This window comes from Pseudochaenichthys georgianus, chromosome 19 (assembly GCF_902827115.2).
Source record: "Pseudochaenichthys georgianus chromosome 19, fPseGeo1.2, whole genome shotgun sequence".
Taxonomy (NCBI): Eukaryota; Metazoa; Chordata; class Actinopteri; order Perciformes; family Channichthyidae; genus Pseudochaenichthys; species Pseudochaenichthys georgianus.
Genome location: NC_047521.1, coordinates 22322057 through 22339847, shown reverse-complemented (window position 1 = coordinate 22339847; position 17791 = coordinate 22322057). Strand labels below are relative to the sequence as shown.

The 17791-nt window shown below is 39.4% G+C and overlaps 5 protein-coding genes across 5 annotated transcripts; 3 read left to right on the top strand and 2 right to left on the bottom strand.

Annotated features, from left to right (window-relative positions):
* Positions 1–299: 299 nt before the first annotated feature.
* tsr3 (TSR3 ribosome maturation factor) lies at positions 300–3311 on the bottom strand. Its single transcript, XM_034107107.2, has 6 exons — positions 2868–3311; positions 2312–2522; positions 1795–1988; positions 1519–1686; positions 819–873; positions 300–646 (listed from the first exon to the last, which is right to left on the bottom strand). Exons 1-6 carry the CDS (start codon positions 2989–2991, stop codon positions 436–438), a joined length of 963 nt encoding a protein of 320 aa, XP_033962998.1. The 5' UTR covers positions 2992–3311; the 3' UTR covers positions 300–435.
* Positions 3312–3340: 29 nt separating this feature from the next.
* gnptg (N-acetylglucosamine-1-phosphate transferase subunit gamma) lies at positions 3341–5942 on the top strand. Its single transcript, XM_034107105.1, has 11 exons — positions 3341–3478; positions 3595–3649; positions 3738–3805; positions 3981–4035; positions 4145–4228; positions 4318–4411; positions 4738–4852; positions 4934–5016; positions 5171–5299; positions 5397–5478; positions 5566–5942. The coding sequence occupies exons 1-11, from the start codon at positions 3412–3414 to the stop codon at positions 5640–5642; spliced, it is 909 nt and encodes a 302-aa protein (XP_033962996.1). The 5' UTR covers positions 3341–3411; the 3' UTR covers positions 5643–5942.
* Positions 5943–6826: 884 nt separating this feature from the next.
* On the bottom strand, positions 6827–17612 carry LOC117464580 (uncharacterized protein C7orf50 homolog). The gene is made up of 7 exons (XM_034107106.2): positions 17506–17612; positions 17016–17153; positions 16831–16926; positions 16436–16522; positions 8741–8937; positions 7734–7815; positions 6827–7172 (listed from the first exon to the last, which is right to left on the bottom strand). The coding sequence occupies exons 2-7, from the start codon at positions 17136–17138 to the stop codon at positions 6993–6995; spliced, it is 765 nt and encodes a 254-aa protein (XP_033962997.1). The 5' UTR covers positions 17139–17153; positions 17506–17612; the 3' UTR covers positions 6827–6992.
* On the top strand, positions 9951–11980 carry LOC117464577 (uncharacterized). The gene is made up of 2 exons (XM_034107104.2): positions 9951–10148; positions 10623–11980. The coding sequence occupies exons 1-2, from the start codon at positions 10146–10148 to the stop codon at positions 11646–11648; spliced, it is 1029 nt and encodes a 342-aa protein (XP_033962995.1). The 5' UTR covers positions 9951–10145; the 3' UTR covers positions 11649–11980.
* On the top strand, positions 13861–15315 carry LOC117465124 (G-protein coupled estrogen receptor 1-like). Its single transcript, XM_071206858.1, has 2 exons — positions 13861–14970; positions 15279–15315. The coding sequence occupies exons 1-2, from the start codon at positions 14021–14023 to the stop codon at positions 15313–15315; spliced, it is 987 nt and encodes a 328-aa protein (XP_071062959.1). The 5' UTR covers positions 13861–14020.
* Positions 17613–17791: the final 179 nt, after the last annotated feature.

Here is a 17791-nt window from a genome sequence, read left to right as displayed (position 1 = left end):
AATGTATAAATGTAGTGGAGTAAAAGTACACAATTGACCTCTGAATTCCAGTAGAACTACAAAGTAGCAAAAAAGTGATATACTTAAGTAAAGTACCTTAACATTCTACTAAATGTAGTACTTAAGTAGTACTTGAGCAAATGTACTTAGTTACTTTACACCACTGCTACTCAGGCTGCCTCAACTTCTTTATAGAGGTCTGCATTTATAAAAAACATGTGTATCCAAATGAAACTGTGATCAACATGCACCTTATACTAAATTAATTAGCCTGTGTTTACATTCAAACAAACATACCATTTATTTCATATATTTTATTATTGAATATAAAACTGGTTAGTGCCAAAATCTATTCTATGCATCATGAGATTTGAAAAAGTTATGCCAGTCATTGTATTAGAATACAAAGATCCATAGATTAAATATGCTTTATTTTCATGAATTGTATTCAGTTTCTTCCTCTTCATCATCTTCATGTGACACTGTTCTTGAATCATTCTTGCTTTTTACTTCTCCAGCCTCTTCTTCATCTTCATGATGTGACACTGTTCTTGTCTCACTCTTGCTTTGACCTTCTCCATCCTCTTCTTCTTCCTCCTCCTCTGAGCTGTCCGTATCTTCACTAGAATCATCATCTTCAGGGGCACTAAAACAGAAATAAAGAACTTAGTAACCTTACCAATGATAAACAAATTAAACTGGATCAGTAGTGATAAAGGATTTACCATCATATATATCCCAACAAAGTTTGCAAACAGTGTATCTAAGGGATTACCTCACTCTGATGGATGTAATACTTTTTTGGTTTAAATGCTTACCACACACGTCTGTTGAGATTCCCACATACTAATCCAGAGTTAACATCAAATGGATCTGTGAACAAAAAAGATGAATAGCTTTCAATTAGAAGAAAATAGGTTCAACAAGACAATGCATCCTTCTTTGTGTACGGGGCAATTTTCTAGACATGCTGGAAACAATTATCCTGGTTTCAGACTTCTGAATCACAATCAAAGCAAGGGTGTCTAATTATTGATGAGTTTAGGAAACAATTCTAGTGTTCAAACATTTGGAGAAAGCAGTCTAGAAATATAGGTCAGATATCATAACATAAAATGTTCTTTATTTTTGGAATTATTTGTTTTATCAAAGATAACAAATATGTTTTATGATTTTCACATCCCAACTGTATGCATGAGACCAATGTTTCCAAATGGTAATTCAGCAGTAGTGCGTCACCATAGAATAGCAAAAATATAGTAATAAAATAGAATAACATTAATATAAATTAGTTTAGTTCCTCAGATGCAGTTGCTCTTTATTCTTTAATTTGAAGGAGAGATTTCACCCAAATAAAATGTAATGGATATGATGTATTGTAAAGCTTAAGCCAAACCAAGACTAAAATAAGGACAGATGTGGGACTAAAACCAAAATGACCCAAACCAACTCTGCTACACACATTTTTAGAGAAACACTGGATGGGACCCCATTTTATTTCTATCTCTCCCATTTTACCAAAGTCATCCTCCTCTGGTTTAGCGGTGAGAAAGTCTTTTTCCACAGACAGCAGCTCTTCCTCTGACTGGCATGCAGCATAGCGCTCCAGCAGAACTTTATTCAGATCCAGGAACCCTGTCCCCCACTTGAATTTTTCCAACAAAAGCATTGCTAGTTCTTCAAAACCTGTAACATCAGATAAAGTTTGTTAGAGTTTCACAGCCGTAACTTTTAACAGTATATTAGTAGTCAGAAAAATCATACAGTACAAAAAAACTAAAGCTTTGGCCTTACCAACAATGCAGAACGTTGCAGCGAAAGCCTCAACACAGGACAACTTGCAAGGCTTGCCGTAGTTGACAGGGTTTGCAGCTACGAGGTATGGCAGTAACCTGGGATATGTTCCGACCATTTTATTGAAGGGAGTCTCATCCAGTTTAGCCCAGGAACAATCAATCACTGCTAGCCCACTTCGAGCCACAATCTCCCTGTGCATAAAGGTCCATAACAAAGGTTAAATCACTAACAATTGTATTATCAATGGATCATAATAAAGAAAATGAATGAAACACAAATAATGGTATAATGGTCATTAATATAACTTAAAAAATGTATTAATAATTGTTTCACTATGCTATTAAATAACACAAAAAGTGTAAACGGTTTACATTTACAACCTGGACCTTAACATTTAAACAGGCTAAAATACATAACAATATTATTATGATTAGACTAACTGTTATATGTAGCATCTTATGGCTTTTCTTATGAATCATCATGATGTGTTATAATGATTTAAAAAAATGCACACCTGTCTGCTGGGGTCACATACTTTGTGCCCATTGGACTCAGTATGAGTCCATGGAATCTCTGGTTGAGGCGCAGGTTTCGTACGAAGCCCTTGCGTACCAACTTTCTTCCGGTACAGCGCTTGGGATCACAGTGACCCAACTCCCACATGGCAAGTGGACAAGGCAGTTTAACCTGAGGGGCCTCTGCTCCCTTCTCTACCTGATGACTTGCTGAAAAACACAGTGACAGAGGATAAAGTGTCATTATGTTGCAGTGTGATCACTCTTACCTAACTACAAGATACTTACACTTAAGGGTTTTTATTGTTTTCACATTATTCCTCAACGACAGTGATGGACAACCAGTGTATTACTATTTACTTACTAGATATTATAATGGCAAACATTTAAAAAGGGGTGTTTTCCTATTTTACATTTTGTCTTTAATATTAACTTTTCAAACTGGATAACCATTGTACATTGGGACATCTTAGTATTGTAGCACACATGTAAAAGATGAGGCAAGCAACATACAGTTAAAACATAATTTTGTAATATGACTAGTTCAATAATTACCGTCAAAAGCAGTGTGCATTTCTTCTGTAAAGGTCTCCAAGGTTTTTCCTTTCATCTTATGCCTTTTTTCTTTGCCTTTGTTTTCAGATGTGCGCACAGGCTTGCCCTGTTTCTTTTTCCCCATGTTGCTACTAGTGGAGAGCTAAATTAGTAAATTACTGTCAGATAACAGCCTCCATTTAACTAACCTGAATCTGTTTACTCTGACATTAGCTAACTAGCTACCTAGCTATTCCACTGGCACCAGTTTGTCTAATTGATGTAGCTAAAAGTAAACGTTTTGTATTTTAACTGCGTGTAAACCATGCACACGTTAAAGCAAATATTTGAAATACAACTGGTATAAACCTGAACTTATTTTTACACCATTTAAAATAAAGTTTAGTTAGCTACAGCTACTCATACAAAGCATGTCGTATTACAGTCCACCGCGCATGCGCAAAGCTTGTTTTGATCACGTGGTCTGTCACCTGACCAGCGAACACCTAAGTAGGAAATGTAGAAAGCAACACGATAGTACATTTTAGTCAGTAAAATAACAACCATGGACTGTTTGTGTAACAGAATACATGCTTTATTAAGGATTTTGGTGGTCTGTGCGTCTCTTTTCAGTAAGTATTTTATCGATCCGCTGAATCTAAGTTGTTTTATTGTATTAATACCTAACCACATGCGCTGTATTGCTGGTGGGATGGTGTGTCTGATGTCGACCTGTTTTTCTACACAGTTAACCATGGATTGGCCGGTAAAATGAAGATAGTGGAGGAGCCAAACACTTTTGGGTAAGTCAATTAAAAACACATCTATCCCATTGTGCACCTTGTTTAATTTAGCCCCTTTATAACAGATATTTGTTGTGTTTCTCTTTAGGTTGAACAATCCTTTTCTGTCTCAGGGAAGCAGACTACAGCCTAAAGTGACCCCATGTCCAGTGTCTGGTATAATAATTTGACATTATTTGAAGCCTACATTTGATTTAATCCTGTGTGTGATTACATGTTGTAAAGTAAAGGATCAAATATTAGATGTTGACATCTAATCAAGATGTTTTCTGTCGATCTACTCTATCAGACTGAATTTATTTACCATATTCTTATACATGTCTTCCTTAAGGCCCTGCACATTTTCATCAGCTCGCTGGAAAGTGCTTCATTTATACAGAGTCAACGTAAGTAATTTACATCCAAAGTAAACCACCTTTCTGCTGGTTCTGTACAAGGACCCAGCTGCAAATACAAAACAATAACACTGTATGTGTGTGTTTGGTTATTTTGCAGCTATAAATATGAATTCTGTCCATTTCACAACATCACCCAACATGAGCAGTCATTTAGATGGAATGCTTACAGCGGGATACTCGGGTAAGATACACTTCCCTTACACACCCGTTTACCTTTTATAGGCAATATCAATATTTGAATTACTCATGACTTTTGCATGTGCGTTACAGGATCTGGCAGGAGTGGGAAATGGTAAACAACTCTTTCACCGGCATGTGGATGAGAGATGGGGATACCTGTGGAACGAGAAACAGGGAAACAAAGGTTAGTGGGGCTAAAATTGTTTAAACTCTTTCTGGTTGACATTTAACAAAATAAGGAGCTCCCACTGACTTCTCCTTTGTCTGTGTTTCTTCTTAAATATAACACCAATTAAGTAAACCTTTAGGAAATAATAAAACTTAATAACCGAATAAATCCATTTGTTAAAAGACTACTTTACCCACAATATGAACACGTTTTGTTTTTACACTCCTTCCTAATCGGCCAAATCTTTCATTTATATATGAACTCAAATTCATTGTAACAATTAATCCACAATAAATACATAAAATGTGTCTTGTAAATAGTTTCTCTTCATGTTTTTGTAGGTGATTTTTGTCTGCAGTGCAAGCAGCAAGCTCTCTCAAGTCTCAGAGCCCAGTACCTGTGTGTACTCGCTCACATTTGAGACCCCACTTGTTTGCCATCCACATTCGCTTTTAGGTAAGACAAAATAAATAGCTGACGCCGCAAGTCAGTGTAATTGATAGTGATATATTATCATATTTATGCTCTTTTTTTAAGTGTACCCAACCCTGAGTGAAACGCTCCAAAAAGAATGGGATGAGGCTGAGCAGGCTCGCTATGAAGGACTCATTACTGAGCAGGTACAACACTGTTAGTCTGATCACTTGCAAGCTTAAGAAGGGCATTAAGGGTTCCCAAAGTGATTCTAACACATAAATAAATATTTTGTTACCATTCGAATCAAGTTGTTGTCATATTTTCTTGAAATTGACACATAATGTCTGTTTGATGCAGGGATACAACAACCTTTTAAAGGATATTTTTGAGGATGCCGGTCTCCTGAAGAGCCAAAAGGTGAAGATAAAGCTACCAGAAGTTGTAGCTGATTCAGGAACACACAACTCCTTACAGAAATGTACAGAGGTGAGTACATTTGTTTTCTTGCTAAATAGATAGATGATTATAACAATACTGTTTTAAATGTGACAGAAAATCTATATTTCCTTAATGTTTCATACAGGATCTCGAAAAACAGCGAGAAGAGGTTAAAAGATTGCGCTCTCTCCTCACTCAACACAACATTCCCTTTGATTCAGCGCAAAGTAAGTGAATTCAGCCTGTCTTAACTACTTTAAGTTATACAGTGTCAATACCCCGGAATAATTCAGAAATGTCTTTGCTTTATGCAGCACACGACCCAAAAGGCCTACCAAGTACAACAGTAAAGGAGCAACACCCACGAGGAGACCAAGGCCTTCTTGATTAGCTGTGATAAATCTCCCAGAGCAAGCCACCTTCTCCATTTAAAGCACCCGAGTGGAGATTTTTTTTATCAATGCAAGCAACACAGACTGTTGTTGGACAATGTTGCCGTCACTGCTGAAGGGACTTAACAGTGACACTGAGAAAAACAAATTTCTGTGTTACATACTTCTGACTTTAGCAGATTTTTTTTTTTTCTAGGAGTAATGACCCTCAGTTGGATCTCTCGAGGACTTTTCATCAGTCTTATTAATGAAGGAAATTCTGTCAACATATTGAGAAATAAACTTTTTTTTTAACAAAGTTTTGAGAGAAGAGAAAAATTGAGTCCTTGAAAACTCTTGCAGGTAAAGATTTTTATTCTGTACTGTACTTTGTGGTTACTGCATACAGAAACTGGATGTCCTGCTCCAGGTAGAAGGTACTCAGAAAACATCTATAACAGGATAAATGAACAGGACATTAAGCATTTGATTAAATAACTTAAATGTGTGTCAGACCAAAAGACAAGAGTAATGATAAAAAAAACTTGAAAGAAATAAGCATATGGTGATATTTTTGTGTGTGTCTTGATAAAGTGAGAAGAACTTATTTAAATGTCTTTGAATATTAAGTGTACTGTATATGGATACATTTCTAATAATACAGGAAGTGATGTCAACAGCTTAAAATTACAAATAGAGATTCTGTTTCCTTCCTAAAATTAAGAGTCAAAACTCTTAAGTGTGTGTAGTGCAAGACGCCACTTCTTCTCCTATACCTACTGTATATCTGTTGAGGGCATAGACTGCATGTGAATTGCAGGGAAAACAGAATCTACACAAATGAGTAGTTAAACACACACGTAATGTATTGAACATGGACTAAAGGGCTGGAGCTCCAAAACACATGTATCATGCTTATACCTCGAGTGGATGAGAAAGTTATTCTCATCAGTGACTTCACAGATTATGGACCCGACACGTATAAACATGTCTCGACTACAAACATTCCTGAGACTTCTTACTCTCATCTTTCCGTTGCATCCTTAGGGGGGGTTTACATCTCTACTCATCTGTCCACAACGGTGCAAAAAGCTAATTGTAATAAAAATAAACTTGAGAATGTTATACTAATATGGAAGCATTTGGGTGAGGCAATGACACACACGCAAGGAATGTCAAATGAGGAAAGAAAGGTTAACCTAGATAGATTGAACACTTTAATGATTAAGTGTTATTGGATCAAAATGCATCTTTTCCTTAAAAGGGCCGGTGCAGAAACAACGGGTTTTAGCTTGATAATCAGGGGTCATTCAGTCCCACGAACATGCTTCAGTCTTTTTCTTGTGGAGTTCATGTGTGATGGTGGAAGGTTATGAGAGCAGCTGGATGACTTCTCTGGCTCTGTGTGCCCTCTGCTGGACATCTTTGTCCTCTGGTGCCTGTCCCGACTCTTCGACCAGCGCCAAGGCCTTCTTCACCGTCGTGTCTTTGGCTGCTCCTTGGAGCCCCTCCAGGTACTCCAGCAGCACGGAGAACTTCTCATCTGCAACCTGAGAGAGTAATTTATGATCATGAATCATGTTGTCTGCAAGTTCAAATATTATATTTTTTAAAGAAAGATAAATATATTTAATAACATAATTATCTCTGAATGGAAGAGTCTTATTTGAAAGAAAAAAGGTAAACATGGTTTAGGTATACAACAGAAAACATTTCTAATGATCCTTCTGTTAGATGTGATAACTAAGGTTTCTATATCTGTGTTTCCTATATATTCATGTTGCACAGTTGGAGGAGCCTGTGACTTAAGTTTTTCATTGCCATATCTGCAGTGTAGCTAATGTGCACATGGCAATAAAGCCTTGAATCTTGAATTTGTGAAATGAATGTCATAAGAAATTAATCATTTTATTTCCCTTATGAAGACTGAGACTGATGGCCTGTCTTTCTTCCTGGGACTTTGGGCACATAAACAGCTCATTATATTTGACAGTGGGTGTAACTCACAAACAAATCAAAACAGGAAGACCTCGCTCTGAGGTCAACATCGCTCTTACTCCGAACCTAAACTGCAAGAAATTCCCCATCATCACAACGCCGTTTTATTTTACCTGTTCGGAGTTAAACATGTGCTGCAGTAACCACGTCTGCCTGATCTTCTGGAACTTCCACTCCGCACGGTTTTCAGACCAGCTGCAAAAGACAAAACCAGAGCGAGTTGAGTTACGAGAAAGGTGTTGGTTTTTGTTACCACAGTTCGTAGCATGTGTTATTATACGGGGTTGCTTCATAGTGTTTACTTAGTGCTGTCCTTGCATATGCAAAACAATTGGAAGAACCCTGACCTTAAAACCTGCTCCAGAAATGTACTGTTGCATTATCGTATCACAAAAGACAGATAAGACAAAGACTAGTCAAAACCAAAGTGGTAAAGGGTGAGCTCGTCTGAGTTTAAGTCCCTGATTTGGGTCAATCTCAACCAAACTGAATCATACACCTCCCACAATATAAGATCTTTCATAAACCCTGCCTCTCTGGTGAACACCCTATTTTAAAGTTAATGCATAAAGTTTGCCACAAAGGCTTTTTGTTTTACATCTCAATCCAAAATAAGACTTCAGGGATTGTTGTTTTTCTTCCAGTCTTTAAAAAGCTTTAAAGACTAGTATGCTGAACTTTGTGTGTGATTTCCATTTAAAATCTGATTTAATACATTCACCACGAACAACAGCCACAGCAAAGACAAAAGGTCACACTTCTGACAGCTTCTTACTAATGTACATTATTAAAGTGGTATTTCTCTTGAGATGCTGTATTGAATTGTATTACATTTTTTTGTTGATTACATGTGATTTTGCTTTGAAATGTAACAGATATACTTCATATTTGGTACCATCAGCACTACATAAAGGGTTTAAAAGGATGGTTTTTCAAAGCTTTTTTTGTCTTGTGGATCAACATCACAGCTTAAATACCTTAAAAATAAATGTTAACACTATATATGTGAATTGTTTTTGAGCCATCTTCTCCGTGCTTTCTGGTAAAGAGGATACATGGAATGATGGTTTTCTATTTGACATTATGCACCTGTCCTGTGCTAAATAAGAGCAGCTCTTACCAGGTGAGGTACACTAAGGCCTGCTGAGGACCAGTGGGTCCAGGTGCCGCTTCAGTTTTCGGTACGGTCTCTCCCTCAGCTTTAATCCGCTTTTTTTCCTCCTTTTTCATGACCTTCTTCATCTTCCTCTCCATGACCCTCTTCTGCTCGGGGCTCAGGTCCTCCTCTCCCTCCAGCTCATTGGGCGGATCAGGAATCTGTGGAGGCAAAACAAAGGCTCATGGGAGTTATCTACATTAACAGACCTTCCTTTTTAGACCCTTAGGGAGGCTGTGGCTCAGTGGATAGTGTGCTGGACTTCGAATTAGGGGGTAGCAAGTTCAAGTCCCACTGCAGTCAGCATGTCGTTGTGTCTCTGGGCAAGACACTTCACCCCAAATTGCTCCTGTGGGGATTGCCCACAGTACTGAATGTATGTAAGTTGCTTTGGATGAAAGCGTCTAACAAATGACATGTAATGTAATGTTATCATTTTCTGCATTTGTGTAAAGCAAAATGAAACAACCCTAAATAACATGTGCGGTGATTGACTGATAAGAAGAAATGTCAGAACAATAATTGGACTTTTGTGAACTGAACAGCCATTTCCTGCCAACTTTCAGTATTGGTCCGTTTTCTGGGTAAATGCAGGGCAAATGCTTGAAGCATGACATATCTGAAATTGTATTTCTACAGTCAAATGTAAAAATAAATCAAGGCATATTGACAAGTGAAAGCTAAAGTGCTGTTTGAGTCTGAATCACGTCCTGTTGCGCTGCAGGTCAGAGGGCTGTTTCCTGTATCTGCAGCCTGACATCACACACATGTACCCTGTGGTGTGCAATATCCCTCTACCGCTGCATGTAAAGCACGCACTTGCACTAAACATGAGTGTGAAGCGTGTGAGAAAAATGTATTTAAATGTCCTCACTGCTAAACTTTGCTTTTTCCAACAATATCACAAAGGAAATAAATACGATCTAAATTTGAAACAAGTTAAATGCATTATCTAGCTCCTCATTTGTCTACAGAATGATTGATGCTCTGCAAATTATGCCAAACTTAATCTAAAGAAAAATAAAGACACCAAATTAAAGTCATTTTACTGCAGTACCGACAGCACAGTTTAAAGACTGCGTTTAAGGCTCAGAGGAAGTTAAACAAGGGGCACAGTATGCTCCGATTTAACGGACCTCAGTCTGCACGGTGGTGAGGAAAAAAAAAAAGAGGGAGGGGAGGTAAGATTTGATCACATGGCCACGAAGTCATTCTGAAAGTATGCTATCGAGGTATCACCCAAAGAAATATAAAAAGTCCTTCACGGTGAGCAGCTGTGTCCGACCAACGAGCATCTTTTTCAGAGCTTTGAGTGGAACAGCGGGCCGGTGGAGACAAAACAGAAGACGAGGCGGTGACGGAAGCAAAAATGGTAAGTGGAAACATGTGTTGTTACAGAGCAGACAGTTACTTAGAGGGGGAGCAGACAAAGACTCGCTAACTCAAACATGTGGTCGTAGAAGAGAGTTTAGGAAGGACACTTCTAAACCTAGTCATTTTTTTTAGAGATCTATAATAAATCACTATCAGTGTAGCTCTTATTTTATGTGATTTCGGATGGAAATGCCCTGCTGTATGTTGTAAGAGTTCCTGTGAAGAACTCATTTAATGATTCATCGGCAGATAAGTTGTATTCACTTCTATAAAAACAGATAAGTGTAATGGTTCAGAAGTGGTAGAACTAAATGTATTTCACTTGTTTTGCACACAAAAAACGTCTGGACTGGTGATAAATACTAAGTTGCCAAATTATCTGAACTTTGCAGATAGTTCTCTCGATTTATTTTAGCTTGATGCTGAAGAGCACAGGATGTCCTCACTGGGTGTTTTCTCTTTTCATTTCCAGTCTAACCAAAGCGAGGTTTTGGTCTCTACCGGGATGAACACCATCCTGAACACCTCCACTTCGGCAGTCTTCCCTTGTGACAAAATTGCAGCCCAGGACATAACCTCCAGGGCGAACTATGTCTACAGCTTCCTGGCGGCACTGGGTTTCGTGGCGGGCTGCTTCCTGTTCTACAGCTTCATCCAGACGTACAGAGCGCTGAAACGGCTGGCCTGGCTCAACCGTCTGCTCTGGGCCTTCTGTGGCCTCCAGCTGCTGCTTCTGCTCCTCTCTCTGCACGTCGTGGTGCACACTCCTCACTACCTGCACACCACAGGTTTGGGCTGTGCTGCTCTCTCCTTCACTATAAACACAGTCTCTCTCTGCAACCTGTTCGTTTTGGTGCTCATGGCTTATGTCCTGACCCTGGATCCTCCGTCCCACGCCCTGCTGAGGAAGCCCTGGGTCTGCGGGGCTTTGGTGAGCTTGACCTCTTTTCTGATTGCTCTGATGCTGGCTGGGCTTCGAGGACCCAGAGAGGGTATGCAGGTAGAAGATATGTGTTTTATGGATCCAGTCGGTGCTGGTGTGTCATATGCCGCCGCGAGGTTGTGCCTGGCTTTTCTGATTCCCTACCTCCTCCAGCTGGGACTTCTCATGGCTGGCTGCGTCCGGCAGTGGAAATCCAGAAGACGTTTCCTCTCCGGCTCCGAGGAGGGTCCTGTGTTTCTGACGGTCACTGTGGTCATGTTTTTCTGCCAGCTCTTCTACAGCGTGGTGCTGGTGAGAGGAGCACAACTCGCTCAGAAGGAGGGGCTGAGCTACCACGAGCAAGCGTTTCTGACCGTGGCCAGGTTTGTGTTGTTCTCAGGGAGCAGCGCCAGCCTCCTGATCGTGCTGCTCATGCACCGGCCGTGCAGAGAGAGTCTCCACAGAGCGCTGAGGCAGCTGAGGGACTGCTGCAGGAGCCCAGGGGCCTCGCAGACCAACAGGAACATCATAGCCCCCCACATCGAGATCACAGACACGCTACAGGATATAGAGTGATAGAGGACAAAACTAAACAAACTCTGCTGATGCATCAACAAACTTTCGGAATCTGATGTTCAAGACATTTAATCTATCATTAAAATGTTTGTTTCTTAAATGACCATTTTAAATGTTTTACATGCATGTTTTCTCTTTTTTAGCTTCCAACTATTTCTTAAAATTTCCTTTTTTGTACTATTTTATTTAAAACCTTTGGTGCACATATTCCAAATTGTGCAACATGTACTTAGTCCTCAGTGCTAAGTCAATGTTGCAAAAATGAAAATATGTTTATAAAGTTGTTGTAATAACTCCTCTCTGAATGAAACCATTAAAAAGGACTGACTGTTGGTTGTCGTGGCAATTTTATATTTTGTTAACCTGCTTTTGACACGAAACGAAAACAGACTTGCACAAAAGCCCATTTACTCAACATGCCTGGAAAAACCTCTCAGTTTCCCAGAATGCAACATAGGAAAACATTTCCTCCAGGAAAATATAAGTCAGGTTTTAAGTTTCGTTCAACAGTGTCAAAACTCTCCATGTACTTATTTCTCAAGCTGAACTTTACGGCTCATTTCATGAAATATATGGGCAGGAGTTCTAGGAATATCTGAGCTGCACGGATCACATATTGCAGTGGTGCCAACACACAGTGGCGTTAAACGAGGGACCAGTAGGAAAATTAAGACATGGGCTTGGTTGCACATGATGCTGGCGCCACATTTAGTTTCAGATCTGATTCACACTGTGTTAAATCACAAAAGCAACCATTTCAGGCAAAAATCTATCATGCCGTAGGCCAATCACAAAAATATAAAATATGATGCATTACAGCATTAACTTAGCAAATCTTCTACATTCAACATTGTTCTTATCTTTAATAAGTCTTTGTGTTTTAAGGAGTCAAAAGAAAAAATGGAGTAAGACTAGCCTGCCTGTCCTTCTTCTTGTTTTGTGTAAATATAAACTATTGTTCTCTCTTTGCCAGGAATCCCCAGACTCCCATATTTACATATTGTAACATAATACAATCATAGTCATATACACAATTTGGTATAAGTCTCGACAAGTGTCCTAAACTAACATAATTATGTATGCATAAGATAAGTATTAACATAAATACACCGGGTATATTCATTGCAACTTATGCTGTATAACAAACAAAAGCAAGGATGAAAAAAATTGTTCTGTGTTTTACCCAAAAGATACTGTGGTGTGTGTGTGTGTGTGTGTGTGTGTGTGTGTGTGTGTGTGTGTGTGTGTGTGTGTGTGTGTGTGTGTGTGTGTGTGTGTGTGTGTGTGTGTGTGTGTGTGTGTGTGTGTGTGTGTGTGTGTGTGTGTGTGTGTGTGTGTGTGTGTGTGCTTCTTGCTGTAAGTGGTGGGTGGTACCACAACACTTCTCTGGATTCACTGTGACACCTGCTTTCAAAGTCACCACCGTATGGACAGGGAGGATTAGAAAAACTGAAATGCAATGCAAGAAAACCAAGGTAGGTTCCTTCAAAATAAATATATGAATCAAATATAATTTATATTGAAGCTAACTGACTTTTTCTTACAGTTTTCTGTATCTAGTTAAATTATGTACAGTAGATTTGCTTCAACTAGCAACTGTAGCACAACTCTTGAAAGTTTTAAGCTTCTTTTTAAGTATTTAGTATTTAATTGATAGAGAAAGACATCTTTTGATATTTTTTGCGTTCTGAAAGCCTATTAATTCACACTAGGGCTGTGTAACAAAGCAAAATCTTCTATACTCGATATGCATTCAAATATGCCATGTTTTCTGGTAATTCAGTTCATAAATTGACTATACAGTATGAAAAAACTGCAAAGGAAATCATTTTCTGTGTGAATTAAATAATTGAGAAATGTAAAGTAAATTCTCATTTAATCAGGAACTCGATTGCAAGAATTACAGTTTTAAATAAAATAGTATAAAATTGAATTTCCAGCTATTACGTGACATAAATATACTATGTGTACATGGATGGACCCAAAAACAAGGTTGTACAAATGTATTTCTCATCAAATGTTATGAGAAACTTACATTTGTATGCACTTGTTATTGTTTTAGAAAGCGTACTTGTGTATCACGATATCTCGACATATGAATTCATCTCGATAAGATTCCATTGGAATAGGATAAATAATCATATAGATCGTAAAGCAGCCCAAATTCTCAATGCATCTAATTCTTAAGGAAATGAAAACATTGACTTACTGCATTTCTCCTCTCCGTCTAGAACAAAGAGCGGCCATCACTACACTTTCAAAAGGACCACGACGCCGAAAGAGGAAACAGATGACACCACAATCTCCACTGGGGCTAATACCTTGGAAAACTACTGCTAACACCAGATCACCACAACAGTGCAATAAATAATATGGACACAACGATGTACGTGGACAACAGCGTCTTTCCTGCTCAAATAAATTACTCAAATGCAGTTATCTCTGATTTCCTGCTGGCAGAAAATCCTCAGCGTTACATTATCAGCCTCTTCCTCTCCAGCCTCTACATTATATTCCTGTTCCCTGTTGGCTTCATCGGGAACATCCTCATCTTAGTGGTCAACCTGTACGACAGGGGCCGCCTCTCAGCCCCGGACCTCTACTTTGTGAACCTGGCCGTGGCCGACCTGCTCCTCGTTGCTGACTCTCTGATCGAGGTGTTCAACCTGAAGCGGGGCTACTACGACCGGCCGGGCCTCTGCACCTTTATGAACCTCTTCCAGCAGGGCAACATGTACAGCAGCGTCTTCTTCCTCACCTGGATGAGCTTTGACCGTTTTGTCGTTCTGACCGGCTCCATGGGTCAAAGCATGCCTTATCCCCGCATCAGCTGCTGCTTCATCTGGGTCTCCTCCTCTCTGCTCACTGTGCTTCCTTTTGCCATAGCTCAAAGGCAGCACGCAGGAGAACTCCACTTCTGCTTTGCAAATGTATCGCAGATTCAGTGGCTGGAGGTGATGCTGGGTTTCCTGCTGCCTTTCTGCATCTTGGGTCTGTGCTACTGGAGAATAGCCCAGGTGCTCTGGCAGAGTCAGAAGGTGCAGGGCGGCCCCCAGCCGAGGCCTCGCCGGCAGAAAGCTCTGAGGATGATCTCAGCAGCCGTGTTGGTGTTCTTCCTCTGCTGGCTCCCGGAGAACGTGTTTGTTAGTGTTCAACTCCTGAGAGGGGGAGCAGACGGCGGCACGCTGTGGCAGGACTACCCTCTGACTGGTCATGCTGTCAGACTCGCTGCGTTTTCGAACAGCTGCCTGAACCCGCTCATCTACAACTTCCTCGGGGAGACATTTCGGGATAAACTGAGGACAAGATTCACGCTGCGCAGGTCAGCCTCAGGAAAATGTCTCCGTGCATCAGCTCCGAGCTCCTCTGGCCACGCAACCTGCTGCAGCAGAGTTTCCGTTAGAATTTGTTTTTGCCGGTCAACATGTCCGTTAAAGTTGAAATCTTCCAGACAAAATGAGACAAGTGCCAGTCAAAGGTCTTCGTTATTTATTGAGCTTTAAAACAAATTGATATGATTCGATATTAAACAAACTAATTATAGTAGATTAACTACATTATTTAAAAGTGTACAGTAACTTATAATAACACGGGAATGATAAATGGAGCGCTCTCTTCCTCTCCTGACAGCCCGTCAGTATCATGCAGCTCGCGGATCCAGTATTGAGTGACCCGAAATAAACATATATATAACTAGTTTAGGTAGTTTGAGAGGTAATTAAAATAGCTACGTGTAATATGCTAACCTGAAGTGTGTGTTTGGCTCCGCTCACCACTGCAGGTGATCATGCAGAGCTGCCAGAATAGACTTCACTCGCGTTTATGTCCATATCGATCAGATCCAGCTAGTTCTAGCTAATGATATGACTACCTGCTTATTAAAAGACAACTACACAATAAGTGTCGCTATGCAATCGGGTGAGGCCGCAAAGTATAGCGCAGCGTTATGCATTTGTTTACATGCCCACCGGAACCCCGAGGCATTACCAACAGATCAACGCACAATCAACCCATCCAGGACTCTTTCTCTTTCTCCACATTACGTGTTAGACATTAGAATTGACTATTCTTGTCTGTCACATAAGTGGCGCAACTGATGCGGTATTGTGCTAAGGGGAAATTATTTTGACCGGAGAGATTTAGATTTGCCGGTCTTCAGCATATTTTACTGGTCAAAGTCCGGTAATTACCGGCTAACGGAAACTCTGTGCTGCAGATCCAACCAGTCTGCACATTCAGGCTCAAACATCTTTCCACAAACTGGACTACTCCAACAAAAATAAATAATGCCATCAGTGTAAAGACATCAATAATGGAGAATGTGAGAGAAAGGACTCCAATGGCTGTGGAACTGTTTGTGTTGAATCAGTTATTTAAAAACAATAAAAGGCCAAATAGACAAACAAACTATGGGAATTCCTTAAAAGTGACACCTTCATGGCAACAAACCGGATTCTGATCAAATAAACTTCTGAACAGTGAACAATGAAGGAATCCTAACCAGGAAAAGCTGACAACAACACAAGGGATGTAGCAAGCATCCAACCAATCTTTGCCATAAATTAATTTAGTAATAAAACTGTCTTTCCTCTCACTAACAACTGTCTTCCAAACATGTCTTAGATGCTGTGCATTTTGTTGTTTAGCACCATTACACATCTGTGTTTTGAAGACTGTATCATTTCCAGCACAAGTAACATTTTCTGTATGAACCAATACAAGTAAGCAGTCAAAATTCACCTGAATACTCACAAAAACAGGAGGAAACAAATGGAAAACACACATACCTCACTTTGTTCGGTCTGTTCTTTCTTCTTGTGTTTCTTTTCCTTTTTATCTTCTGCTCTGATGGTCACCACCTGTACTGGAGCCTCCTGAAATAAAATATATTTTTATTTGAGCAATATCACTTATTGTCCTATAAAAACAGGTATGACTATCAGGCATGTTTGCCATTATAAATACAACTCAATTGTACAAATACTATATAACATCTCACTAACAGATTTCTCAAAAACGTGACTTAGATGCTGTACATTTTGTTGTTTAGACCTTTTAAACATCTATATTTAGAAGACTGTATCATTGCTAGCACACGTAAAGAGGTTTATGTATGAACCCACCCAAGTATACAGTCAAACATCACCTGAATACTCACAAAACAAATGGAAAACACACGTACCTCAATTTGTTCTGTCTTTTGTTTCTTTTTGTGTTTCTTTTCCTTTTTCAGTTTTGTATCATCTGCTGTGATTGACACAATCTGCACCGGAGCCTCCTGAAATAAATAAACAACCATTGTTTATATTGGAGCAATTTCAGACAGTGACCTCCAAAAAAAGGCACAGTTACTGCTGTAGTGCTCACCTCAACTTCCATCTTCTTCTTCTTCTTTTTGACTTTAGTGTCCATTATTTCTTCCTCGTGAACCTCGCTGACATCTGAATTCAGCTTCTTCCTTTTAGACGGACTTGTCTTGTCTTTAGCCATTATATAAATGTTCTTCTGGAAAAACAAAAACATGAGCATGCTACTACACAACAGAACACATACATTGAACTACTTTGTTGGCATTAGTGACAACAAAGTAGACAACATAAACAGAGACTGAGAAAGATGAGGGCTTTTGCATGCCTTATTTGCTGTACTAAAACATAGCCTGAAGCCAATACTGGGGAGTATAATTTCGACCTGGACTATAACTAAATATGAAAACTCGCTGTAGTTTTTCGTGGCAAAAAATACAAATGAGACGCTGTTTATGGTATATACAGCAGTAGCCGCATAACACTGCTATTAACACTAACATTATATCATAGAACAAACAAGTATTTTATCACAGGATTCTCATACTTACTTGAACTGCAAAACAAGCGTGTTAAGATCTGAAAAACACAGATCAAGCATGGGATCTCAACCAGGAAGTCATTGACGCCTAGGTGAATTCTGATTGGACGACGGCTGTGACGAATCAAAGACCCTCGATTGGATGGTAACTGAAACTTCAAGCATTTGTATTTATATTGTATGATAAACTATATTAAAAGTGTGATAAATAATGACGGTTCAGGATTGATAGTGGTTTTTAAATATGTCTCAGTAAAAATGCAGCATTACAACTCTATGCCATACAACAATAATAC

Coding starts and splice junctions, on each gene's coding strand:
- tsr3 (XM_034107107.2), bottom strand. CDS start 2,991: ATGGGGAAAAAGAAACAGGGCAAGCCTGTGCGCACATCTGAAAACAAA. Junction 1,687..1,794: donor TGCAACGTTCTGCATTGTTG/GTAAGGCCAAAG, acceptor CTGATGTTACAG/GTTTTGAAGAACTAGCAATG. Junction 647..818: donor AATCTCAACAGACGTGTGTG/GTAAGCATTTAA, acceptor TTTCTGTTTTAG/TGCCCCTGAAGATGATGATT.
- LOC117464580 (XM_034107106.2), bottom strand. CDS start 17,138: ATGGCTAAAGACAAGACAAGTCCGTCTAAAAGGAAGAAGCTGAATTCA. Junction 8,938..16,435: donor AACAGACCGAACAAAGTGAG/GTATGTGTGTTT, acceptor TTGCCTCCACAG/ATTCCTGATCCGCCCAATGA. Junction 7,816..8,740: donor GCCTTAGTGTACCTCACCTG/GTAAGAGCTGCT, acceptor TGTCTTTTGCAG/CTGGTCTGAAAACCGTGCGG.
- LOC117465124 (XM_071206858.1), top strand. CDS start 14,021: ATGGACACAACGATGTACGTGGACAACAGCGTCTTTCCTGCTCAAATA. Junction 14,971..15,278: donor ACAAGATTCACGCTGCGCAG/GTCAGCCTCAGG, acceptor CTCTCCTGACAG/CCCGTCAGTATCATGCAGCT.
- gnptg (XM_034107105.1), top strand. CDS start 3,412: ATGGACTGTTTGTGTAACAGAATACATGCTTTATTAAGGATTTTGGTG. Junction 4,229..4,317: donor GCTTACAGCGGGATACTCGG/GTAAGATACACT, acceptor TGTGCGTTACAG/GATCTGGCAGGAGTGGGAAA. Junction 5,300..5,396: donor CCTTACAGAAATGTACAGAG/GTGAGTACATTT, acceptor TGTTTCATACAG/GATCTCGAAAAACAGCGAGA.